We start from the raw sequence: 25571 nt of genomic DNA, 5'->3' as shown, positions 1-25571 counted from the left end.
CAACACCCAAACCCATCGACAATCATCGACGACAAGCCAACGTCATCATGGCGAGCGATAGTCCTCACAGACAGGAGTTTCGCATCCGCGACCTCTCCACTCGTAGCGTTCTGCTCTTCCCATCCCGAGCCCAAGTCATTCGCGACGTCAAGAATGTCATTCTCCAGGCCGGCCCAAATCAGATCGTGATTGACGGCCTCACGCCTCTGGTGGATGAGCACTCCATCAAGGTGGAAGGCACAGGATCAGCAACCATCACGGATGTCACGGTTGACCTGCTCCCCAATCGTGATATCTTTAAATCGATCTACCCTTCCGACAACGAGGAAGACGACAACGATGACGATCCAGAGGAATCGGCTGTCGAAGCTGAGGAGATGAAGCTGAGCAAAGAGAGGATCAAGAAACTGAATGTTCAGCTTTTGGCTGCGCAGGAGAAGATCGACTCCGCCGCTAAGCGTCTGAAATTCTGCGATGGCTTTGGCCGGAGTGTTGAGAAGGATTGTCCGCCGCCTAGTGATTTGGAGGCTTGGCTCGAGGCGTACTGCAAGCAGCGGGAGAAGACCTACCGGGACCATGTGGCTGCTACGGCTGTTGCAGACGACCTTCGGGATAGGCTTCGGCAGGCGGAGAAGGAGCAGCTGAAGATCGTCGTGGCACTGGCCAAGGCCAGTAAGAAGGCGACGAGGGAAAAGGCAAAGGAGAGAGAGAAGAAGTTGAGGGCCAAAGCCGAGATTGGCCTGGCGAAGCGGCGACTCAAAGCGGAGAGGGAAGCCTCCTGGCCCAAGAAGGTCTATCGCATCACCATCAACCTGGAGCCGTCGAGCGTGACCCCAGCATCGTCCCGTCGCGGCTCCATCGGCGGCGATACGATCGTCAACTTGGCTACTTCGGAGTTCCACGAGCCGTCGACCGAGCCACTCAAGACTGGCGAGATCTCCCTCTCGCTCTCCTACATCACCTACGGTGCATCCTGGGCTCCGAGGTACGACCTCAGTCTCAACACGGTCAAGTGTACCGGCCTCCTGGAGTATGGTGCCGAGCTCAAGAACACGACTTCCGAGACGTGGCGCGATGCCAAAGTCATCCTCTCTACCTCTCAGACCTCATTCTCTGGTCTCAGCGAGAGCATCCCATCACTGCTGCCCTGGCACGTGCGCCTCGAGAAGGGTGCTCGCAACGCTGATGGGTCTTTGTTCAGCTCCCTCGAACTCCAAGCCAAGAAGAACGAGTACGATCAGAGCAGAGGGGGATCAGCCCAGAAGTCGAGATTGGGGTACTTCGGCCGAGACGACTTTGAGCGTAATGCTTGGCTATATGAGGAGGAGATACTCCATGAGAGGAAAAGCTTAGCCGTGAGGCCCTCTTCCGTCAAAATGAGATCAGCTGGATCAAATATTTTAGTTCCAAGGGGTACTGGCGGCGCACACAGTAGATCCAGAGCCACCAGGAGCTCGCATGATGCTCACCTCAACCAACAAGAAAGTTACGAGGACAGCGAATGTGACGACGAGGCCTTTGGCTTCTTCGGTGAGGAAGCAGCACCTGCTCCCCCTTCTCTCACCTTCGAGGAGGGTGCCTGGGAGGAAACCGGCATGACAACAAGCTACGACGTTCCAGGCTCCAAGACGCTCGCTCCCAACAACTCGAGCATCAAGCACAAGATCGCCAAGATCGAGTTCAAGAACGTCGTCTTCTCCCACGTCGTCGTTGGCAAGCTCCGCCAGGTCGCCTTCCTCAAAGCCCGGCTGCGCAACACCTCTCAGATTGCTCTGCTCAAGGGACCCCTGGGCCTGACCCTCGACGGTTCCTTCCTCGGCCAGGCCACGCTCCCGCGCTGCTCCCCCGGCGAGCACATCGTCCTCCCGCTGGGCGTGGATCCCGCCATCACCATCAGCTACCCCAAGCCCACGGTCCGGCGGAGCCAGGCCGGCATCTTCACCAAGGAAGACACCAACGTGTTCAGCCGCTCCTGCGTCGTCGCCAACACCAAGCACAACGCCGCCGTCGAGCTCACCGTGCTCGACCAGGTCCCCGTCTCGGAGGACGAGCGCCTCAAGATTGAGATCACGAGCCCCAAGGGCTTGAAGGTCGCGGGCGACCCCGTCCGCACGGGGGTGAGATATCCTGCCGTCGCGGATCACACCCCGTCTACGTCTACGCAGGGTAGTAGTAGTGGCGTGCGCGGTCGTGGCACCGCAACGGATGTCCGGGCTGGTGTGTATGCCTCCAACGCGAGTGAGAACGAGGGACCGAGGTGGGGAACGGCTGTGGCGACGGTGCAGAAGGGTGGTGAGGTCAGCTGGGCGGTCAAGTTGAATCCGGGACAGGGCGTCAAGCTCCTGTTGGAATACGAGGCCACCTTTCCGGCTGGAGAGGCCGTCGTGGGGGTCTCGAAGTAGGGCTCATCGGTGCTTCACAGACTGGATACGCTAATGAGGCAGGCTATTGCGAGATTTCTCAGACTGGCGCACGCAGGAGCCAAGAGCCTTCGGAATCGGAATCAGACAGCTGGGTGGACTTCAAATGCACTAGCAAACATAACATGAAATAAAATGGTGAACATAATTTTTCACCACCGTCTCTCTCTCCCTTGACTTTCTTTTCTCTGCTCGGCATCGGAGTCGGAGTTGGAGTCGGAGAGGAGGGGGTATGCAACTATGGAACAATGCGTGAAGCCGGTTCGGAAGAGGGAATCGATCGGATATGATATGGTATGGTATGCTGGCTTGTCCTTGGATTCACGAGCGAGCGAGGTGTTGTTGTTGAGAGTGAGAGAGAACCTTTGGCTCGTCGTAACTGGGGGAAGGGGGCGTTTTGAGCTGCTTCTAGCAGGCAATTCCGCGAAGAAGCCTTCGCTCTCTCTCTCCTCCCTCTTCCTCTCTGGGATCCCTGTCTGAATGCGAGGATCAGGTTGTGCTTGTTCGCTCTTCGCTCTTCGCTCTTCGCTCTTGGCTTTCGGTATTTCGTGGTCCCTATATATCTTTTTGAAGTTGTCGAGTCTGTGTGTAGGTAAGTGAGTGAGTGAGTGAGTGAAAGGGGGGAACCCACGAGTAGAAAAGGAAGGAACCAGACTTTTGCCTTTTCTGCAGCTCTTCAAAAAAGCTTTACCTATGCTGTTCTTCGTGATTGAAGGGACGCTTTGTAAGAAGGAGAACTTCTGCCGGGTAGTAAGGAGGTTTCTTAGCTTAGCTGAACTTGATCAACACGGTCTGCTTGCAGTAATGTATATATATATATATATATATATATATACCTTCTGATTATATGTAATATGCATGCTGCTGCTACCATCGCCGCAGCTATTCTTAGTATGTAAGCTCTTCTTGCTTGTTCACCCAATCTGTATTCCACAAGGCTACTCCTACTATGGCCATCTAATGCTCGCGGTCTAATCGGTAGAGGCTCGGGGACCAACCAACCAGCAAGCGTGGGAGACTATCTGCGCTAGTCGATTTCGGGCGATAACATCAACACAGAACAAATCTTTCGGCGCCGTGAAAGATATCTTCCTTTCCTTCAGAAATCATCACACAACCCCACATCAGAACCTCCTCAAGCTATCACCCACCCACTTTCGTTGTTGTCAACCGTTCTCGATTCTCACAGCCAATTGCTTTCATTGACAACAGCTCACCTGCTACGGCGTCCTTCTCATCAACTTCTTTGTCCAGATCGAACTTCAGACCTGCGCGCGCAGTTGAAGCGTTCGATTCACATTCAACCAGCTACATCCTCTCCGACCTTCTTCTCTAGATCGGGCTTCGGACGGGCGTACTTCAAGAGTACATACAATCCACGTTCGAAAGTTCACATTCGCCTCCCCGTCGTCGCCGGTCTTCTTCTACGTTACCTTTGAATCACAAGGTCAGCTAGATACTTCTATCCCTCGCAGGATATCTTCTAATAAGCATCTAGACACCCGTCCCGTCCCACCTCATTCTTCGTCAAGGGCACTGACTATACCTTGTCTTTGACCCGGAGTACCTCGAACAAAAGTGAGGCAGCTGCATTCTCTCCTCCGATCTTGCTTGGCAGAAGCTAATCTCATTCAGCAAGCTTACCACCCTCGCTAAACATACTCCTCGAAACCGTTTGCCTACCATCACTATGGAGCTGTACTGCTACCAGTGTGGACGCAAGCGCGTCTTCAACAGCCTGAGCGCGATAACAGATCACTGCAAAAGCAAAGAGGGCCATGCTTGTGCGCAAGAATGCAAGCCCTGCAAGCGACTCTTCGTCAAACAGATCTTCCTAGACCAGCACGTCAGCGCTGTGCACCAATGGAAGTGCATCCCATGCGATCTCTTCTATGCCGACGAGGCCAAGTTGGCGGCGCACCACGACTCCACGCACAACTACCCGTGTGTCTCGTGCCCCGGCCAGAGGTTCCCTTCAGCAGATGCCCTCGACATGCATAACCGCGCGAGCCACGCCCACCGCTGCGCCGCCTGCAAGATGGACTTCTACACGGAGAAGTCCATCGCCGACCACGTGGCCCGCGTCCACGGCTTCAAGTGCGGCCAGTGCCGGTCCAAGACGTTCTACGCGGTGGCCGCGCTGCAGGCCCACGTCCAGGCCCTCCACGGCTCGAGGTGCGAGAAGTGCAGCCTGGGCTTCCGCACGGCGGAGCTCCTCGCGCAGCACGAGGAGACGTCGCACCAGCTCCTCCCTTGCGGCTGGTGCCCGGCTGTCTTCGACTGCGGCGCGGCCCGCGAGGCGCACGTGGCGGCTGTTCACTTCCAGACGGGGAGGAGAAGCGTTGCTGTAAGGAGTGTTCTGTCGCCGATGATGATGTTGAAGATTGATCGGGGGGTGCTGAGAGATCTGCGGGCGGCGGCGGCGGCGGCTGCTGCTGCTACTGCGGCTTCTGGTAGGTAGATAGATAGATAGGTGTCTTGAAAAGTGGTTGTGTATGTATGTATGTATGTATGTGTGTATCAGAATGAGCCCTTTTCTTTTGGTTTGAGAATAATGATTTAAGCAGGGTGGTAAAGAGTTGTGATGCAAGGGGGACGTGTAATGCCTTTGGTGTAAAGATAGCAAACCAAATCCGAATTCAAATCCGAATCCAAACCCAAATCCAAATCCAAATTCAAATCCAAATCCAAATCAAAACCAAATTCAAATCCAATTCAAATCCAAATCCAAATTCAAATGCAAAAAAACCAACTCTCCTTTCCAATTCAATTCTATCCAAACCAACCTCAAAAAAAAAAATCCAAAATTAAAAATAACCCCGATCCCATCGCAACCAAACCCAACAGCACTTAAGCTACTCACCCATCCATATACTACGTACTACCTACCTACCTACCTATACCTAAGGTACCTACCTCCCACGGTAGCACACCCCCCTCCCAAGTTCAAACCGCAGCACCACACCAAGACACGACGTGAGAAAGCCGGACCAACCACCGGCAATGCCAGCCACATCTACGGTAGGTACCTACCTATACCACCACGGCAAAAAAGATGGGGATACCGGTACCCACACCCCTCCGATCCACGAACGGAATAGAGATACACATGAAGATTAATAATAATAATACTAATAATACTAATAAAAGTATGTGGGAAGGGAAGGAGAGGAAGAAGAAAAAATGGAGAAGGAGAACAAGAGGGACGAAGAAGGAAGAAGGAAGGAGAAGGAAGGGATCGACGCGTGCTTTCTTCTTCGTTTGTTTCATCCGTTTCATCCGTTTCAGTCGTTTCATTCGTCTGGTTCGTTGATAGGTACAGTAGTGAACTTGCTTGCCTTGCTTGCCTTGCTTATCAGCGAGCAGAATCTTTCATATGATCCCGCAAGGGATTCTCTCTCCTTTGCTTCGCGTCTTTTTGTTTTCTTTCTTTCTTTCTTTTCATTCTTTTCTGTCTTTCCTTCTTTTCATTCCGCACCATTCTTTCTTGCCTGGAGGGGAGTGCGACAGGTAGGTAGGGAGGGAGGGAGGGGATCGGAAGGGGAGGGAAAGTAAGTAATTAAACTCCACTCCACTCGCTTCTCCGCACGGCACATCACATCACATCACATGCACCACGCATAATGCGGGAGTCGTGTCGATGAATGTATATATGTATATATATATATATATATATATATATATATATATACACACACACACACATATACATATATACTCCGAGTAACTATGACGATCTTCGCTCTCGGGATTCAGAGGAAGGATTGGGGAGACGGGGGATCTCTTCAGGGTGTATGCATGCATGTACCTATATATGCATGAGAGAAGATGAGAGATGTGTTCGATTGATTGAAGTGTGGCGGGCCGTGCGTAGGTAGGTAGTTGTGTCGCTGGAACTTGGAGTTTGCGTCTTCATACAACGTGGTAGTACGTAGTACAGTAGTAGTACTATAGAGTAGTAGCAAGGGGGTGAGATGCATACCGAAAGTAAGTAAGGAGAGAAAGAGTTAAGGTAAGGGAAGGGAGGTGTTGTGTGTTGTGTGTTATGTGTTAGGTGTTAGGTGTTAGGTGTTAGGTGTGATGTTATTATGATATGTTGTGCTGTTAGGCTTCGAGTCCGTTGCCTCGGTCCTCGGTGCTCGACCCGGTGCCATGGACACATGTACCGCCGGTACCTTCGTACTACGAGTCAGTTCCAGCTGATGACGGACGACGGGTTACGGTAGATACCGGTAGGTAGTCTGTTCTTCTACGGAGGTCAGTCAGATACGGTAGCAACAAATGCGAAGACCTACCGGTAGTACCTACCGGTAGTACCTAGGTACCTAGCTCGATGGACTACCTAGCTCGTTACCCACCTCCCCCCCCCCCCTCGACTCCCTCGCGTTTCAGCAGTTCGCGGAAGGGCCCGGCGTTATCCATAGTTCACAGCTTTTCCGGGTGAAGCGTGTCCTACTGCACTTGTCCTGGCGTAAACGTGGTGGTGGAGAGAGAGCGGCCCTGGGTACCTGGACGGTGGACCGAGTATACATACCTATCGGTGCCGGACTGCATCTTGCACCTTGCACCTTGCCTCGCATGCATTGCAAGACAGGTACCGGTAGGTACCGGTAAATGAAGTACGGATTATAGAAAAATACTCTTGGACTGTTGAATCCTCCGGAGAGCTTGGCTCGGAAAGGGGCCACGCGATGGGAAGTTGGGGTAAAGTATATACCAAGTACCGACCAGGACCTGGCTAAAGAGGATGTAGAGTCCGTATGTCGTACGTACCTTATTCCTTATTCCACACCTCTATTCAATGTGCGGCTATTGGCAAAACTCTGTCGGTCAGGCGTCAAGAGTCTAGACTTTGTCAGTTGAATGCTTGGTTCGTGGACCGTTGACGTGATAGTAGATTGATAGTGACGGCTCCCGGTCCCGGTCCTGGTCTGGGCCCCGGGGGCCGGTCCTGCGGTAGGTCGCCGCGTGTATCACCGGCGGAGAGGAATCCCCAACATTCCGTGGAGGTGGCGAGAGAATGTTTTCTTCCAACGGGACAACCTCGCGTATTCAGCCGCTAGTGGCAACGAGAGGCGCAAAACAAACCTATCTGCTGGCCAGCAGTGCCGCCCGCCCACCCCTTGAGCTGAAAAGATGCTTGATTCGCGTCGGACCTGCAGCTGAAGCTCCAGCGGGGCAGGGCAGGGCAGGGCAGGGCAGGGCAGGGCAGGTAAAATAAAAAAGGGCTGAGGTGAGGGAGGGAAAAGGGGAAAAGGGGGGCTGGGTGGTTGGTTGGAGAGCGATGCAAGAGAGCGAGAGAAGCGAGAAAAACAAAAACATGGGCGAGGGAGGCATCTTCCAGACAGGACAACAGAGTACAGGCGTATCGCGTATTAGTAAGTATCAATCAGCAGCATCATTGAGTGAGTAGTATTCACTATTGCCACCGAGCAGGAGCTGGAGTACGAGGACAATAGCAACCGCCGCACAAAGAAAGGCAGGGCACAGATCGGATAGATCACAGGATACCGTATGGTAAACAAATCTGATAGATAGCTTGTTATTAATTGCCACTCGAATCCTCTATCATGGAGAGTTTCTGCAAGTAGATCGACATATATATATCCGTATTCCGCATGACTACTGTATTTACATGTGTATATTTATATACATGGAATTTATTTAAATTTCTTCTTTTCCATGCACCTGGCTTCCATCGCTTCAGGCCAGCCCAGCTCAACTGCCCAACTGCCGTCATTGCCAACTTCCCCCATCAATCGCAGACAACGGCCCCTCTGTTATATTATAATTTGCCTTTTCAACGCCCGACGTCCGTGTGTTGCAGTTGACCCGCGCTTAGGTTTTACTTAGCCACTTTTCCGCATTTCTCGGGCCAAGTGCCACTCCGTCCCTACATCAAACATTTCCCACTCGAAAACACCGCAAGCCCACCTCCACTCCTACCACCACTACCACTCCCACCACCACCACCACCACCACCACCACCACTACCACCACCACCACTACGAGGATCTCCCTGCGGTCCATCCTAATACAACAGATCGACCCGGTTCATCTCGTCCCCTTCCTGCACTCACCCCATCCACTTCCTCATTCTCCTCGAGTCCATTGTTGTCGCTGCTGGATCGCCGGAAGGAGGAGTTGCGCCGAACAAACAAACCAGAATACCCGGCTTGGACAACAACGACAACGTCAACAACGACGACAACGGACCAACGACCCGAGGAAGCGAGAAGAGGAGGACTGTCCGTATACGTGACGGTAATCACGCGGCAAGAGTCTTAATTTTGGAGGTGTGCGACGCAGTTTGAGCAACGCAAAGTATACACACCCAAATATGAAGGTAGGACACCCCAATCTCCAATTTCCCTTCTCCTCGGTGCCGCGGGCGGGAGTCAGTGACTAGCCGGCCCACTTGGGATTCAGTGCTAACAATGCGTTTGCTGTAGGCTCTCAGGCGGAGTTTAAAGAACGACAAGGACCGAGTCAACCACATCTCCATCACCCCCAAATCCGCAGTCGCCATCGTGCCGCCGAAGAAGGTTGGTAGCCCAAGTCCTGCTGCGTTGCCGCGACACAGCGAGGGGTAAAGCTGTATTGACTGACATGTCCGCCCCAGGTAATCCGCGCTCTTTACGACTACGAGGCTCAATCCAACCAGGAACTATCCTTCACGAAAGGCGACTTCTTCCACGTTATCGGGAGGGAAAATGATTCCGACTGGTACGAGGCCTGCAACCCCGCGGTTCCAGACGCGCGGGGGCTGGTCCCCGTCGCGTTCTTCCAGGCCTTAGGAAAGACGGAGAGGGACAGCGGACATTCCGATCTTTCACCACAGGCGGTCAGAGCACCCGATCACGACTCGGGATACTCCGATACCTCTGCAACGTTAGTAGGGACCGATACGGCGCGATCATCCAAGACGACGATGGGGAAGGGCTCTGGCGCCATGGTGTACGGAATCGTCATGTATGACTTTGCAGCAGAGAGGCCCGACGAGCTGGATGCGAGGGCGGGGGAGGCCATAATTGTGATTGCGCAGTCGAATCCGGAATGGTTTGTTGCGAAACCGATCGGGAGACTAGGAGGGCCGGGTCTGATTCCGGTCTCATTCATCGAGATACGGGATATGGGATCTGGACAGGCGGTCACGGATGCTTCAGAGGCAGTTCAGAGGGCAGGCGTGCCGAAGGTTGAGGAGTGGAAGAAGATGGCTGCGGAATACAAGAACTCGAGTATCACTCTGGGGAAGTTCGAGGGCGCGGACGTGCAGCAGGGCTTGGAGCAGGGGATGGACCGCTTGAGTCTGCAGCAAGGCCAGAAGCAAAATGGATACGTAAGTACTGTGTCAGTACAGCTGTTCCGGAGATGCGACTAATACTACATAGCCGCAACAGCAGATGCGACAATCGCAGCAGTCCCGAAGCACGCAGCAACAGCACTCCAAATCAGGATCGGAACTTTACGCTCCGATATCTGCAAAGATTCCCCGGTATTGTTTTGCGGAAGACAAGTACTGGTTTGTCATTGAAGCGGCGCTGGAAGACGGACGACATTGGGAATTATCGAGATATTACGAGGACTTTTACGATTTTCAAATCGCGCTTCTGACCGAATTTCCCGCGGAGGCTGGTAACAATATGGGACAGAAGAGGACTTTGCCGTACATGCCCGGACCCGTCAACTACGTAACGGATGCCATCACAGAAGGCAGACAGCATAACTTGGATGCATACGTCAAGAACTTGCTGACGCAGCCACCTTACATCTCGAGGTGTGCCCTGGTGAAGCAATTCTTTGCGCCTAGAGAGGGGGATTTTGAAATTGACCCGGCAGCTATAGAAGAGGAGTATCGACTGTCGGGCGGATCTCAGCAATCCTCGACAGACTCGCCGACAAACGGAGCCTCGAGGCATTCTTCCCGAGGCAATCTGAATGGTGGCTATGGTGGACTGTCAGCTGCTCCCACACATCAACGAGGACAGTCTTCACTCTCATCGAACAACGGTGGTGGTCTCCAGCCGCGGCACACGTCCTCTCTCTCCCAACCGTCAAATCAGTCAATCTCCCCAGGCCTGAGCGGCCAACCGCCACCATCCGCAATGAAAGTCAAGATTTACTATGGCGACGATCTCATTGCGATCCGGGTACCGACGGACATCCAATACCAACAACTGTATGAGAAGATCCGTGAGAGACTAAGGATTGCCCCAGGCGAAGATATCGCCTTGTTTTACAAAGACGAGCCGAGCGGCGAGCGACCCGGTCTATTGAGTAACAACGACCTAGACATTGCGCTCCAGCGGAACGATAAGCTGATTATCTACGTCGAGCCCAACTAATCCGCGCTCAGGGCGACGAAGCTGGAGCCCGGCGCCGAACACACCCTACACTTCTTAATCTGCTCCAGATGTACAGACGCTATTCGATATGGGAGTGATAACAGCTGTCGCGGGAACAGCCGACCGCTGCTCATTCAAATCAGTTCACTAGGGCGACACATTATGTCTAGTAGACACAACTTCTTCTTCAATCGTCACGATATTCTATAGGGGAGGATATAGGGGGATGGGGGGAGGGGGCTGGCGTTCTCAGGTGTTATGTGGTGCGCTGTGCTTGTTCCTTTGGCTGCTTTGATATTGCATATTTTATGACACATACCACGAGGGTGAGGTTCTAGCCAGGGTGAATTGGTGGCTAGGGCAGAATGCTGGGTGGATAGGAAGATGTTCGCTGGCCGCGAGTGCGTATGGGTAGATCATCAAGCGTTTATGATACGAGTGGGTTGGGATGAATGATGGACTGGGAAATGAATGGATGGGACGGGATGGGATAAGATGCGATGAGCGTGGAACAGAATATCGTGTGAGGCAGGAAGGGAAATGAAATGGAATGAAATGAAAGCAAGGCAATTAATTCGAGAAAGTGTGAATATGTGGTGTTAAAAAAGAAACAAAAGTATTCATTGATAAGTGCTTGATGATTGCTTTACCGTATATAAGGGTTCATCTTTCTTTACTTGCAGATACTATCCTACCCTTACCCACCTGCTTAAGCGAGTCAGCCACACCCCGTCACGCGTTCCCAATGCCCTCTACTCCCCGCGCCACCACCATTCCCACATTGACCTCGTGTTCTCCATGGCCCAACTTCATTTTCAACGACACCCCATCCAGATTACCCTCGTCCTTTCCCCCTTCCCTCTATTTACACTCGGCAAACCGACTCGACGTCAACAAAGGGGCAAGCACCTCACCTCGAAAATCATCTTCCAACCCAACATCGGTTTTTTTTCCCTCTCTAACCCCCCCCCCCCCCCCCGGCTCGCTGGGCGGGCTCGCTGGTGTCCTGAATCCGACGTTCCCTTCCCGTCCCATCTCCGCGAGCTGGCTACCATCACCGTGAACTCAGCTTCACACTCCACTTCTCTCTCTCTCGCTCTCTCTCTCCTCCTCGACGGCAATATCCCCCTCTCAACAACCGTGCACGGCTCGCGAGTAACGTCATCCCCGCCTTGCCCTCGACGTCGCCATGCCCCCGCTGCAGCTCCGACAGGAGTTCCCGACGCTGAAAGCGTTCAAAGAGGCCCTGCACGCCTGGGCCATCGAGGCGCACTTTGAGCCGCGCATCCTCAAGTCGGATACGGGCCGCGTGCGCGTCGGCTGCAAGCGCGACCCCAACTGCCCGTTCGTGATCCGGTGCAACTGGGAGCGCAAGGGCGGGCGGGAGCCGCTGGCCCGGGTCACAGTGCTGAGGGAGAGGCATACGTGCTTGAACGGGTTGGAGTGGAGGCCTGGCGGCGGGCTGGGTGGCGAGGGTCAGGGACAGGGCATACCCGGGATGGTCATGGGGACGTCGGGCATGGGGGGTTTGAGTGGGATGGATGGGGGAGGAGGGATGAATGGGATAGGTGGTGGAGGAGGAGGAGGACAAGCACAGCAACAACAGCAGCAGCAGCAGCAGCAGCAACATCAACCACAACCACAACATCACCAGCAGCAACTGCCGGGTCTGGAAATCCGACAGGATGCGGATGGAAATATCATTCCTGGGGCGCGCGTCCTGGGCCCCATGTCTCCACGCCTTGTTCAGATGCAAGACCCGAACACGCCGACGCTCATCCCCGTGCTACCCAAGGTGCAGCGAAACTCGGCGTCCCGGCTACCGTTCTTGATGGAGATCCTGCCGCGGCTGATGCGGATCGACAAGGACACTACGCCGGTGGAGATACGCGAGTGCTTGCTACGGGAGTACGGTGCGGAAGTTCATCTGCAGCAGTGCCGGCGCGCCAAGACGGAGATTCTGAAAAAGAGGGCGGAGAACGGGGAGGCGCCTGATGGAGAGGTGTCTGTTGGTGGTGGTGGTGGTGTTGGTGGTGATGGTGGTGATGGGCAGGGGATGGGAGGTAGTGCGGACGGAATCGGGAGTCAAGATGGGGACAGCAACAACTTGTTCGAGCAGCCTGGCATTCACGGGACGCCTACACCTGCCCCTAATCAGCCGCCCCACGGTAGCTCTCACGGCGCTGGTCTGAACGGGGGTGCGAATGTGGGTGGCATGGGCGCTGGTGGTGCTGGTGGGGTCAGCGATCATGGCTACGAGCTGCACACCGCGAGTGGAATCGTCATCCCCCAGGTCCCGCGACGGGCCGAGGTGGCGCTGAGTGCCGTGTCGGAGCCGGCGGTCCGGTGTCCCTTTTGCATCAACCACCGGTGGATGAGGAGCGTGAAGGACGCGGTGGAGCATATGAGTATGCACGTTGTTGTTTCCTAGGCTCGCTTAGCCGCGCAGAGACGCCTGGGGTGGGAGGGGGAGGGGGAGGGGGAGGGGGAGGGGGGGGGTTTTATGTATTTTTTCCTCCAGAGGAAAATGGAAAGGGGAGGAGTAACGGCGTTCTTCTTGGGTTGGGTTGGGCTGGGCTGGGCTGGGTTGGGCTGGGCTGGACTGGGCTGGGTTGTGTGTGCGAAGGCATACCCAACTCGTACTCTTTGTAAATGGATGGACACGGACGGCGTCTCTAGTGCAGGGTGGCATGCATTCCTGTCGATATACTCACCATACTACGCGTGGGCTCTTCCTGGGCTTTGGGCACTAGGCACCAGGCACCAGGCACTGGGTATCGATCCCCGGGTACTCGTCACAATCATGAGTCTGAAAAGTAGATTGAATCATATGATATCATTTCCTATGCTGATGCTGTATTTTTATTCTTGTTGTTCTTGTATTGTTCTTGTATTGTTCTTGTATTGTTCTTGTATTGTTCTTGTATTGTTCTTGTATTTGTATTGTTCTCTTTTTTCCTATCATTGTATTCTTGCCATGTGGTATTATTGTTGTATGGTATTGTTACGTACTGTATTATCTAACTTGGGTCTTGCGTCTTGCGTCTTGAAAAGGGGAAGGGGGGGGGAAGAGAAGGGGGGGGGGAGGGGGGAAGAGAAGGGCTAGCTAGCTGTATGTGTTATGTGCCTTGCTTTAGCGCGTGAGTGAGTGGGTGTATTGATATATATATATATATATATATATATATATATTTGGAAAATCGCAAGCTGGTTTCATTTGGTTTAGTTGGTTTGATTTAGTTGGTCTAGTCTATACTGTTTGGTTTGGTCTGGTCTGGTCTGGTCTGGTCTGGTCTGGTCTGTACTGTTTGGTCTGGTCTAGTTTGGTTTAATTTGGTATAATTCTGTTTAATTTGTTTTCGGGCCGGGAAAGCAATCGTATAGTGAAAGTTACTATGAGTGTGGTTATAAGAGTAGGAGTCGGAGTCGATATGTACTTAGGTAGGTAGGTAGGTGGGGAGGTAGGGAGGTAGGTAGGGAGGGAGGTAGGGAGGTAGGTAGGTAGGTAAGTGACGGAAAAGGAAGTAGCTTGGTTGGTTGGTAGATTGGTATGGATGTATACTGATTTGATTTTATTTCAGAGGGAAAGGGAAAGAAAGGGGAGATGGATTTTTATTTTTATTTTTTTAGAGGTTTGGAGGTTGGGAGGTTGGGAGGGTCTGAGGTGAGTTGATAAAGTGAAGTGGAAAAATGGATATATTAAGGGCGGAAAAAATAACCGGGATGAGATGAGGTGGGATTGTGTATATAGAGGTCCTGTTAAGGGAGGAGTATTTTTTTTAGTTGTTTGATTGTTTGGTTATTAATATCGGTAGAGGGGTACTTATCGGTAGAGGTGTTTATTTTATCTATCATGCGATAGGATACTTACTGACTCAAGGACCCGATCCAGTCCGATCCTCCCGACCTACGATCACGAGTCATCACGTCGATCCCTTCAGAGTAGAAAGGAAGATTATAACCTTAAAAATAGTTTATATCCCAAGATGATTCTCGATGCGAGCATGAAAAAGACCCGAATCCCACCGTCAGTGCGGGCGGATATTCTTAGCGGCACCGATTATTTATAGCCGGCGTGGAAGGTTCGAATATGGTTTAAAGAGCGAGATAAGCATATTTCCTCTTGCATCTATCTCGTTAGAACTGGCACCGGCTCTAGATTCACTTTATCATCTTCTTCTTCTTCTTCTTCTCCTTCTTCTTCTTCTACTTCTTCTTCTTCTTCTTCTTCTTTCGCAAAGCTTGTTTTCCGTTCGTCAGCTGCGGACAGAAACGATGCCACTATGGAAGTCTATGTTCGCGACCTTGCTAACCTTGAGCCTCTTCTCTGATGGAGCTCAAGCTCAAGGGTGGTTTCAGTGGTCCAAGTGGTCTAGGCGCAAGGAAATGATGGTTATCGGCTATGCAGCAGTGTCCAGAGTAAGTTTCGCTTGACTTATATGGCACAAGCTTATATCGACTGACGCGAGTGGTACTTAGTGGGAGGCTTTGGCCATCAACACAGATAGCGAGCTATGGGTAAAGGATTCCCCGCACAATCTTCAATTAGGACGTGGCTTTTATCTCGGTGAGTTTTGATCTCTACAGATCGGGACTCGTTCCGCGGCGCTGATCATCTAAATAGTAAACACACCTGGTCGCTGGATGGGTCAAGAAGAGGAGAGTTGGTACTGTGTTGTCAAAGCGAGAAGGGGGAAGATAGAATCAGCCGGCAAAGTCTACATCCCGAGCAGTTACGAGAAGTTGACTCCGGCTGGTTTCGTGACCAGGAACTTGTGGGCCGCGGACGAAGCAGCCATTGTGGAGTATATTGGTTCGGAGGCGTACATATCGAAGCCCGGGGAAGCGCTGCGCTTCTCATGGACTCCGGATGCTGAGGACCCGTTACTGCAAATGGTTATCCCGACGGCAGTGGTGAATGACGATAAATTGCGTGCTTGGGCCCAATGCTTTGAATCGGAAGATGAGCTAAAGCAAGTTTCTGACGCTACTATTGATTGGAAAGCTTGGAAGATTAAAGGATTTCCTAGAGTAGCGGGCTCTAGCTGGCTTAAGTAGCACAATCAGAAGGAAGTGGCTCGTCAATTGTACGGAGGATAAGATAGGATAGGTATGTAGAGTTGGCGAGGGAGCGAGGGAGGGAAGTTTTTTTTTTAAAAAAAAAATTGAAAATTGAAAATTGAAAAGTTGTCATACTATCTGGCGCTGCTTCTTTACTTGAAAAATGACAATGAAAGAAAAAAAAGGTAAAAAATAAGATAAATAATAAGATCAAAAATAAGATCAAAAATAAGATAAAACAAAGATAAAACGAAGATAAAACAAAGATAAAAAAGACAAAGAAAACGAGAATTTGGAGCGCTAATGACGCTCACGTTGACTTTTTTCTCTCTTTCCTTCAGATATCCAAGCTACCTATTGAATCCATAGCTACTCTTTTTTTTTATAAAAAGTTCTTGCGCCTCGAAACAGTTTTTAAAGCAGGTAGCTACTACCCAAACAAGATAGGGATAACCTACTCTCGCTCTCTGTGCGTCACGATAGCGGGCATGGTTATCATCCGTTCGAACGGGTTTTACTTCCAGGGAGACCTTTGAGATCTCGAGATATTGAAAGAGCGGGGGAAAAAAAATTAAAAAGTTGTGAGCAAGCACGCAAGCGATATTTTACAGCCTAGAGATGCTCGAAAGACAGCTGCTCGCTGCATCCGTATTGTAAAGGGCTGTTTACTGCGGAGTGCATGCTCGAAGAACAGCTAGCTGACTGCGTAGCGTTACAGAAGGCCATTCCTGTCCTGTAGATTAAAGAAAGGCTCACAGAATAGCTGGCTACACCGGGCTGAGAAGAACTATTGCTGGGGACTGAATGCTCGAAGGACGGCTGGGCTGTACCGAGCTAAAAAGAGGGCGGTGCTACAGTATAGATTGGATGCTCGGAAAATAAGCTAGCTAGCTAGCTGCATCGCGCTTAGAGAAGAAGCTATTGTTATAGATTAGATAGCGATGTAGCTATGTAGCTACGAGTATTAAGCCGCGAAGTCAGGGAAACTTGCCCCGGGGGCTTGTGGGGGGCCGTGAGTTTTAGCGTTGCGGCCGGGCTGAAGCGTTACATCCTCTTTACATCCTTTTGAAGCGTAGGAAATACCGATAATCGTCGGCTCGCTAGGTGGGCCTTCTTACAGCCTCTCAGTCTTAGTCGGTATCAGCGATTGCGGATCGGAAGCGAGTGCGGATTCTTCGAGTGTATTGGAAATTATCTTATACTATAGCAATGATTATCATCATTAATTAAAAAAATAGGTATATGAATAATTAATTGAAACGTATACCTTCTCTCGAAACATTGAAAATCGTATCATCAACCGGTAAAAAGCTTGCTGTTAAGCAGCAAGGCTCAAGCTAAACTTAAGAAAATCGGGAATCTATTGCAGAATTTGCTGCAAAACAACAACGCATCGGCGATAAAAATTTTAAAGAAAAGAGAGAGAGGTTAAGTATCGTACAAGAGTCGATTTACGAACAGCTAAGTGCGAGCGTAAAAGGACTATACTAGAACGCTTTGCTGCAAGTCTAATTATTAAAGACGACGATACAACACTCATTCCCATTCTCGATTGGAAAGAGATTTGATAGATGCAATAACCTTTCAAGCGTTAAATTTTGCGGCCTCGTAAAAAAAGGTATTCTCCGACCAACTCTCTCTCAACTTGAACCTTCTCTCGATAACGATAATTTGATAATTACAACCGATACTATTCAAGACCCCTTTTTTAAAAGCAAAATGTTTTTCTTTTTTTTGTAATATTATATCGATAGCGATAGCTTTAATCTTAATAGTAATAGAAATTTAAACGATGCGTTGCGTAAAGTACTAAAAGACGAGTCAAATTCTAATAAAAATAGCAATCGATCGTCAGATGTTTCATGAGATGATACGAGTTTAAACGTTTCGGAAGAAGATATAATCGCAGATTTAATTATTTAAATAAATATTTTTTTTAATTATAATAATAATTGCTATAGTATACAAAAATTTCTAACACATTCGAAAAATCCGCACTCGCTTCCGATCCGCAGTCGCTTATACCGACTAAGACTGAAAGGCTGTAAGGAGGCCTACCTAAGCGAGCCGACGATTACGGTACCACGACCGGGGCGAAGCGAAGTCCCCTGGCCCCGGAGCTTGCGGAGGGCCCCCAGGATCAGACCCCGTCCGTCATATCGCCGTACGTTATCTTCAAGTCTCCCTTCCTCAGCCTCAAAATCACCTACACAATACAAGAAAAAGCGATTAAAAATAGAGGGCTTGCAGGAACGGCCTCAGCACGCTTGGGAAGAGTACTATTTCGGACGAAGGATCAAGCAGCGAGGTTCCTTCTTTACAACGGCTTGCTCACGCACTCCTTCTCCAGAGGGGCGAGGACGATGATAGCAGCCTCCAAGATCGGCGAGATGTTTTGCTCGGTTTTCCCTTCTTGTTGCTGGAGCAGCACACGCTTCTTTCCTTGTATCCATGATAATACCTAAATGGACACCTACCTACCTATGCCGGAGAAGGGGGACGGAGAAGGTACTAGGGCCGCTTTGGTCCGCGGCGGATTCTACAAACCGAGTGTCAAAAGCTAGGTTCTGGCCCGAAGATCGCGTTGGTCTACCTACCTTTTTCAGATTTCACCAACGCTGAGTAAAGATGGGTTTTGATAGTAGTGCAATTCGGTCTTGACTCGGCAGTCCGATGTTTCCCCTTGTGGACCTCGAGAGCACGGTAGTTCGACTGACATAGGTAGGTATTGTACTTTGGAGCGAGGTTCGCGTAAGATTTCAATAGAGCGCTTGGATTCGAAAAGTACCATCCATACTTGGATACATCCGAGAGCCCCACCTCATCAATTGCGCCCCAGACAATATAAGGAAATAAGATGATGGAGCAAGGTGGTTATTATTCTTAGGAAGCTCAGATCCACGTGAGGCTGCTACCTATATACCCTCTCAAGTGGTCTGTGCCACCTGTAGTAGCCTAGTGGCCTAAGGTCACGACAGCCCCCAAGCACGGCCAACTCTCTTCGTAGTACCGGTAGTATCATCTTTCTAGACTTCTCTTTCCTTGAGAAAGTATCCAGGCACTCCTTCAATCGGACCTCTGGTCGGCGTACAAGTCCGAGGCAAGCGTTGCGGTTCTCGGCACTTTTCAGCGACACGGTCAATCTTCAGCGACACGGTCAATCTTTTTCGTGATTTTTCTGTAATCGCGTATCCGATTAATGAATCACTAAAAAATCAATCAACGCAAGTTGTGATGTACGGTAATAAATCGTCACGCAAAGGCAGACAGACCTGCACTGCACATTGCAGTTTCCAGTATCATAAGCCTTACCTACCTACCTACCTACCGCACAACATGGAAAACACCACGAAGAAAAAAGAAATAAAAAATAAAAAATCGAAGGCTTCTCGCCTGCTGATCGACGATCGACGCGGCGTAGAAAGCATCGGCGAACGATAGCTAGCAGATATTCTTAATTTGTCAAGAATCAATCCACCTTCTGATTGACTTTGATTTTGATTAACCTATAGCTAGACAATATCGAGGCTGGCGACTACGGTCATTTAGGAGGGTGCATGTAATTATCTTATCGCTGTCAAGTTCGGTGGTTGTTTTTGGTAACACAGAGTTTTTTCGAAGGGCGCGCCGACGAGGTTGGAATACAGTAATAGTACAGACAGATATAGTAGTAGTTGTTGCATTCCGAAAACTCTACGTATTGACTTTTTATTTTTATTTTATTTTTTTCCAGAAGGGGGTCTGGGAGTATGAAAGGATAATAAATATTATACTCTACTATTAGCTTTCACGCTACGTACGTAGTACGTATTTAAGAAGTACGTCAGAAGTTTATACTGCAGTCAAAAAAAAAAAAAAAAAAAAAAAAAAAAAAAAAAAAAGGCTGAAGAGTTGACCGTCCCGCTGAAAGGTACCTAAGGTACCTATCCTACATAGGACCCCGCAACCCTTGCCTCTCTTCGACTCGGACTCCGACCATAGGGGTAAAACCTCATACCTACCTCATATATTCCACGTCCTGGTATCATCAACCAGAGACCCGAGGAGTTTTTTTTTTTTTTTTTTTTTTTTTAAAAAAAGAGAGCGCTTCCTCCCACGTGGGTTCTTCTCTCCATTAGATGATGGGACAAACGTACTACGGTACGCACTACACTTTGTCCTGTACAGTACAGTATAGGTACTCCTACCGGTATCAGTACCAGAATGCCTCTGCTTCGCACGCTTCGCACGCCCTGGAGCTCCTACCTACCGGTACTGTAGGTAGGATCCAAGAATTGCGTTCTGGGTCCCTCCCCCCCGCCTGACGTGAACCCATACTTACTGTACAGTACAGTAGGTACCGTATAATAACAATAAATTACTATTAAGAAAGGGTTGAACCCTACTGTAAGCAGACCCCGGACAACGTGGGACTGAAGAGTTCAGACCTTTTACTCCGTAGTTGTTGTACTTCGTAAATCCCCATCTAAAATCCCCATGCTAGATTTTACAGTTTTTTTTTTTCAAGTCTTTTTCTTTAGTCTTTTTTTTAGTCTTTTTTTAGTCTTTTTTTAGTCTTTTCTTTAGTCTTTTCTTTAGTCTTTTTTTAGTCTTTTCTTTAGTCTTTTCTTTAGTCTTTTTTTTTTATTTTTTTTTATTTTTTATTTTTCTGGAAAAACCTCTTCAAGAGGTTCTTTTGAAAAAACCCCGCCACTCCTCCCCAAAAAAAGCCCCCAAATAAAAAGCCAAAAAAAAAAACAAAAAAAAACCCCCCTTACTAACCCACACGTGAGCCCTGTAACCCTTCCAATACCGTACCTTCTAACCCATGATTACCTACTTCGATGATACCGGTACCTACTCAAAGCGTGTGATACGGTAGGTAGGTACTTATGAAAGCAAGCCACGCCAGGTCTAGCCCTGTTCCTGTTCTCATTACCTTGTTGCTCACCACACCACACACCACCCCCCTTCCCCTTCCCCCTTCCCCCCTCCCCCTGTTTCCAGCCCAGCGCGCCAAGCCTCTCGGCTAACGCCTTCCTCTTCTTTCCTTCTCATATTCTCTCATTCTCTCGCCCCGTCTCTACTTAGTACAGTAGGTAGGTAGTAGTACTTAATACAGTAGTACGAACTAGTACGAACCAGTACGAACTACTACCAGTAGGGACAGTTCGCCGGACCTTGGCTCCCCCCCCTCCCCTTTTACAATAGGGCTCGCCACCTTCCCTCTTGTACCGGTATGTACGGAGTACCTACCTACCTACCTATACCGTACTGTAGTACCGGTACAGTACAGTACAGTCTAAGTATAGATAAGGTACCTTAGCTCTCAAGTTCCTCCACCCCCGGCAGTTAAATGCATTCCCCCATCGTGACTTCTTCAAAATAAAATAGAGCTTCTTCTCTCCTCTGCTTTTCATGTGATCCGTTCTCGCGATCCACGTGCCTTTCGTTCCTCGAGTCGATCAGTCAGTCAGTCAGTCAGGTGCTCAGAGGAAGAAAGAGCGCCAGACTCCAGTAAAGCGGGCGATGGGTTTCTCAAAATCGGATGTATGTGCATACCAGTTTTGATATTTAGATGCGAAGTGCGAGGTGCGAGGTGCGAGGTGCGTGTGTGTGTGTGTGTGCAAACTGAGAGGGAACAGAGAACGCACGTGGATATCTCTGAATTACCGGTAGGTATCTATCCATTCATTGGAGATCTACTCCCGACAAGGGGGGTTTTGTAGCTGTTGATTGATTGAGCGGTCGGGGTTTTTTTTTTTTTTTTTTTTTTTTTTTTTTCACCTCCCCACCTCGAGTTTCTCACCTGGGACGACGGTTATCCTTGTACTTAGTGATGCATAAAGAACTGTAATTCAAACCCAGTGCTAAAAAAAAAAAAAAAAAAAAAAGTCGCGACCAAACGAGCGAGATTGGGTTTTTTCATAACTAGAACTACTACTGGGTTTGAAACCTGGGTTGGGAAAACTTAAGCCGGTGGCGACCGCTTTCTGGAATCCGCCGCGGACCAAAAGTGGCCCTGGGCAAGTGAGCAGGTGAGCCAGCCAGCCAGCGGTACGGTATGGTGGATTATGCGAAAACACAGGGTGGACAGTGGTGTGAGAGAGAGCCCGGGTGGCTGATTAGGGGATGCGACTTTCCACCCCGTATGTATCACATTGGTTGTTATCGGCGCGAGCACGTTGTTTTCGCTGAGCCAGCCAGCTGGGTCCGGGTCCGGGTCCGGGTCCGGGTCCGGGTCCGGGTCCGGGTATCTTTGCTGTGCTGTGCTAGGTACGCACTGTATAGCTAGCGCCCGGAGGGCTCACGGACACACGGTGACACGACTCAAAAGTCCTTCGGCGTGATTGCGACCTCTGTCTTCTTCGTTATTGGCACCTGGGTCACTCTGATCGGCAATAGCGAGCTAGCATTCTAGCTAGCGAGCTAGCTCCTCGCGACGTTCGAAGAGCTGAATGAGCGCCAGTGAGGTCGATACTAGTCCGTGATCGAGTCAGCCGGCGAGCGCGACTGACCGATGGTTGCGCTCGATAGCGCGGCACACAAGCAGGAAGCAGGATTGAGAGAATTCAAGTCCGTTGTTTTGTTTACCTTCTTTATTAACCTTCTTTTTCCAAGCGCAGGTTGGCGAGAAAGGTTCAATATCGAGAAAACTCTGATCGATTACGAGGCCGACCCCTCGGAATAAGAAGTCAGGACAGTAGTGCACCAGGGCTGCGTCTAAGCGAAACTGTATGGTGCATCCGCACGTGTGGGAAAAGGCTGATGGCAGCCGGCGGATACTGAACTCTGGATATACTCCGTACACAAGAACAACCGCAAGTGGTACTACCTAGGTGAGGTAGTTGTCTCCCACCGAAATGCCGCGAGAGTCTCCTGTTCATTGGAAATCCGCTCTTTCGATTGGCAAAGACGAGGTCTTGGTCCCTTGTCACTGGCACAGCGGCGAGTGGATATGAGCGAGTTTCTGCATAGCGACTGCATCCACCTTCTCCCGCCAAGGGGGATTGGTATTACTAGCTGGGGGCCCAGACGCCGGACAAGCTCTATCATGCTTTTCTGATGGAGAATATAGTAGCAGTAGTACTACTTACCTACTATACTGCTACTATACTACTACTACTACTATATATCCCGAGAAATATATGCTCATTCAGGGTTCCCGCCCTCTTCCTGGCATATAAGGTTGGCTGCGTCCTCTCCGTCTGGCAAAGCGGGAGTTACACTGGCTGTTGTTGACATCGATACTGTCCGTCTGCACTCTGCGAGTTCCGACTTCCGACAATGTATCACCTAGTGCCTTCACTGCTGCTCCTGCTCTGGCAAACTGCCGGAGCTTCAGCAGGTGGGATCATCGGCTATGGAATCACCATGTACAAGCCCGTCTGCGCCTATGCCTGTAGCGATGCCCTGTCCTCGCTCTATCTCAACTGTACGACTTTTATGAGCCACGATAGTATGGATATGGCTGGCATGAAGCTCAAGAAGCGGATGGATATGGGCAGCGAGATGATGGGAATGACGTCCGACGAATGCTACGCCACCGATCGCGTCTGGCAGGAGACTCTCGCCTACTGCATGAAAGACAGGTGTGGAACCATCGATGGGGTGAGCGAGGAGAGGATTGCCAAAGCCTACAGCAAGCTGTCGAATTCGGACGCGGTATACAGCGAAGTGCTCCCGGCCGAGCGCCCGGCAACAGAGCTGGACGCTGATGCGGAGTGGTTGAATGTCACGAGTCTTGTGAACTCCAAGCTCTACTTCGACAATCGTCAGACGAGATCCGAGTTTGAGTACCAGGAGACGATGCATGCGCGACTTTCGTGAGTTCTCTTCCTTCTCCGCTCCGTCCTCCGCTAACCCGTTCAGGATTGTCGTCTATGTCCTGACCGTCGGCATCGCGTTGGTCGTGGGTTACTTCGCGAGATTCGGCCTGGCACGTCTCGTCCCCGTCGCCGTCTCTAAGCATCTGGTTCTCCCAGCCCTCTTCAATGGAAGACATCAAGCCCCCCTCCCAGGCAGTACGCACCCATCCATCATCTCCTTTCCTCATCTCTCTACCCGGATCCTCTGCTGATAATAAACAGACCTCGGCTACGCGCCCTCTCGCTTGCTCTCCTTCCTCATCTTTCTCTACGTGCTCCTCAACATCATCTTTTCCGCCGTACCCTACAAATCCGTCGCACCGAACGCTGAGAGCACGTGGTTCACGGCCAAGAAGAATGAGATCGCAACCTACGTCGCGAATCGCACTGGTGTCCTCTCTTTCGCCAACTTGGGCATCGCCATCCTCTTCGCCGGTCGACTCAACCCCCTGATCCTGCTCTCCGGGCTCTCGCAGAACGCGTGCCTCACTTTCCACCGCTGGGCCGCCCGCGTCTCGACCGCGCAGGCCATCGTCCACTCGATCATCTACACCGTCACCTACTTCTGGGACGGTGGGAAGCAGGCGTACTACGACGAAGTGAAGAAGGCGTACTACTGGTGGGGCATCGTCGCGACCGTTCTCATGTCGCTCGGTCTGGCCTTCTCCATCCTCCCCCTCCGAAAGGCTCAGTACGAGATATTCCTCGTCGCTCATGTCATCATGGCTATCATGGTCCTCATTGGCTGCTGGTACCACATCGAACTCCGCTTTGGTACCTCTTGGGGCTATGAAGTATGGCTGTACATCTGCATCGCATTCTGGTCCTTTGATCGCCTGGCGAGATTCGGACTGGCCAGATACCGCAACATGTGGGGTACGACGACGCAGGCCGTGGCCGAACTCACGCCGGGCGGGCACTTCATCAAGCTCACCGTCTACCCGGGCAAGAAATGGACCTTCGGACCCGGGCAACACGCCTTCCTGTTCTTCCCATCGACCGGCCGCTTCTGGGAGAACCACCCTTTCTCCATCGCCGCGTGGGACCACGGCTCCTCATCATCGTCATCATCATCACCCTCCTCGCAGGTGACAGAAGAAGCCGCCTCCTCGCCGCAGCAGCGCGACCCCGAAAAAGACGCCGACATGGAAATCTCCCACGCGCCCGCCGGCAACGACTCGTCGTCGACGTCGTCCTCCTCCCTGCCCACCAAGACCCGCCCGGCCACGCACGCGACGGCGACGACGACGTACACGGGCGACGGCCGCCCGAGCATCACCTTCCTGATCCGGCCGCACAAGGGCATGACGTCGACCATCCAGCGCGAGCTCGCGGCCCTCCCCACGCCCACCCACTTCCCGCTCTCGCTGGAGGGCCCGCACGGCCACGCCGCGGACCTCTCCCGCGCGGACGCCATCCTGTGCATCGCCGGCGGCATCGGCATCACGGCGCTGACGGCGTACACGCAGCACTTCGTCGAGGCGCGGCGCCGGCAGGCCATGGCCGCCCGCCGCCTGGTCCTCGCCTGGTCCTACCGCGAGAGGGAGCTCGCGCCCGTCGTCCGCGCCTTGCTGCCCGCCGACGCCGAGGCCCTGGGCGTCGTGTTCGTGTGGCGGTGCACGACCGAGGGCGAGCGGGTCGACGTGCCGGCGCTGGTCCAGAGCGAGGCGCAGGCCGCGAAGCGGCTGGCCGTCCTGGTGTCCGCGTCGGGCGGCCTGGCGGACGAGGTGAGGAGGTGGGTCGTGGAGTGTGAGGGCGTGGCCGGGACGAGGATCCAGCTCCACGAGGAGAGTTTCACGTGGTAGGTACGGTGGGTAGTCCGGGTGGAGTAATCTAGTAAGTAGTTTATGGGTACATACATATACCGGTACACGAATATATATTTTTAACGACCAGTA

The 25571-nt window shown here is 51.4% G+C and overlaps 6 protein-coding genes across 6 annotated transcripts; all 6 read left to right on the top strand.

The window, feature by feature from the left end:
- Nucleotides 1-47: 47 nt before the first annotated feature.
- Nucleotides 48-2402, top strand: L3040_002217 (uncharacterized protein; the record flags this gene model as incomplete). The annotated part of the gene is made up of 1 exon (XM_007289887.1): nt 48-2402. The coding sequence occupies one exon, from the start codon at nt 48-50 to the stop codon at nt 2400-2402; it is 2355 nt and encodes a 784-aa protein (XP_007289949.1).
- Nucleotides 2403-4110: 1708 nt separating this feature from the next.
- L3040_002216 (uncharacterized protein) lies at nt 4111-4881 on the top strand (the record flags this gene model as incomplete). Its single annotated transcript, XM_007289888.1, has 1 exon — nt 4111-4881. The coding sequence occupies one exon, from the start codon at nt 4111-4113 to the stop codon at nt 4879-4881; it is 771 nt and encodes a 256-aa protein (XP_007289950.1).
- Nucleotides 4882-8760: 3879 nt separating this feature from the next.
- Nucleotides 8761-10765, top strand: L3040_002215 (uncharacterized protein; the record flags this gene model as incomplete). The annotated part of the gene is made up of 4 exons (XM_066155474.1): nt 8761-8817; nt 8873-8965; nt 9043-9759; nt 9812-10765. 4 exons carry the CDS (start codon nt 8761-8763, stop codon nt 10763-10765), a joined length of 1821 nt encoding a protein of 606 aa, XP_066012474.1.
- A 1189-nt stretch (nt 10766-11954) lies between these two features.
- Nucleotides 11955-13196, top strand: L3040_002214 (uncharacterized protein; the record flags this gene model as incomplete). The annotated part of the gene is made up of 1 exon (XM_007289890.1): nt 11955-13196. The coding sequence occupies one exon, from the start codon at nt 11955-11957 to the stop codon at nt 13194-13196; it is 1242 nt and encodes a 413-aa protein (XP_007289952.1).
- A 1844-nt stretch (nt 13197-15040) lies between these two features.
- On the top strand, nt 15041-15823 carry L3040_002213 (uncharacterized protein; the record flags this gene model as incomplete). Its single annotated transcript, XM_007289891.1, has 3 exons — nt 15041-15184; nt 15245-15332; nt 15390-15823. The coding sequence occupies 3 exons, from the start codon at nt 15041-15043 to the stop codon at nt 15821-15823; spliced, it is 666 nt and encodes a 221-aa protein (XP_007289953.1).
- A 7269-nt stretch (nt 15824-23092) lies between these two features.
- Nucleotides 23093-25478, top strand: L3040_002212 (uncharacterized protein; the record flags this gene model as incomplete). Its single annotated transcript, XM_007289892.1, has 3 exons — nt 23093-23631; nt 23678-23829; nt 23896-25478. The coding sequence occupies 3 exons, from the start codon at nt 23093-23095 to the stop codon at nt 25476-25478; spliced, it is 2274 nt and encodes a 757-aa protein (XP_007289954.1).
- Nucleotides 25479-25571: the final 93 nt, after the last annotated feature.

This window comes from Drepanopeziza brunnea (assembly GCF_022702325.1).
Source record: "Drepanopeziza brunnea f. sp. 'multigermtubi' strain 214-2 chromosome Unknown ctg3, whole genome shotgun sequence".
Lineage (NCBI taxonomy): Eukaryota > Fungi > Ascomycota > Leotiomycetes > Helotiales > Drepanopezizaceae > Drepanopeziza > Drepanopeziza brunnea.
This window is presented reverse-complemented; position numbering and strand designations above follow the sequence as displayed.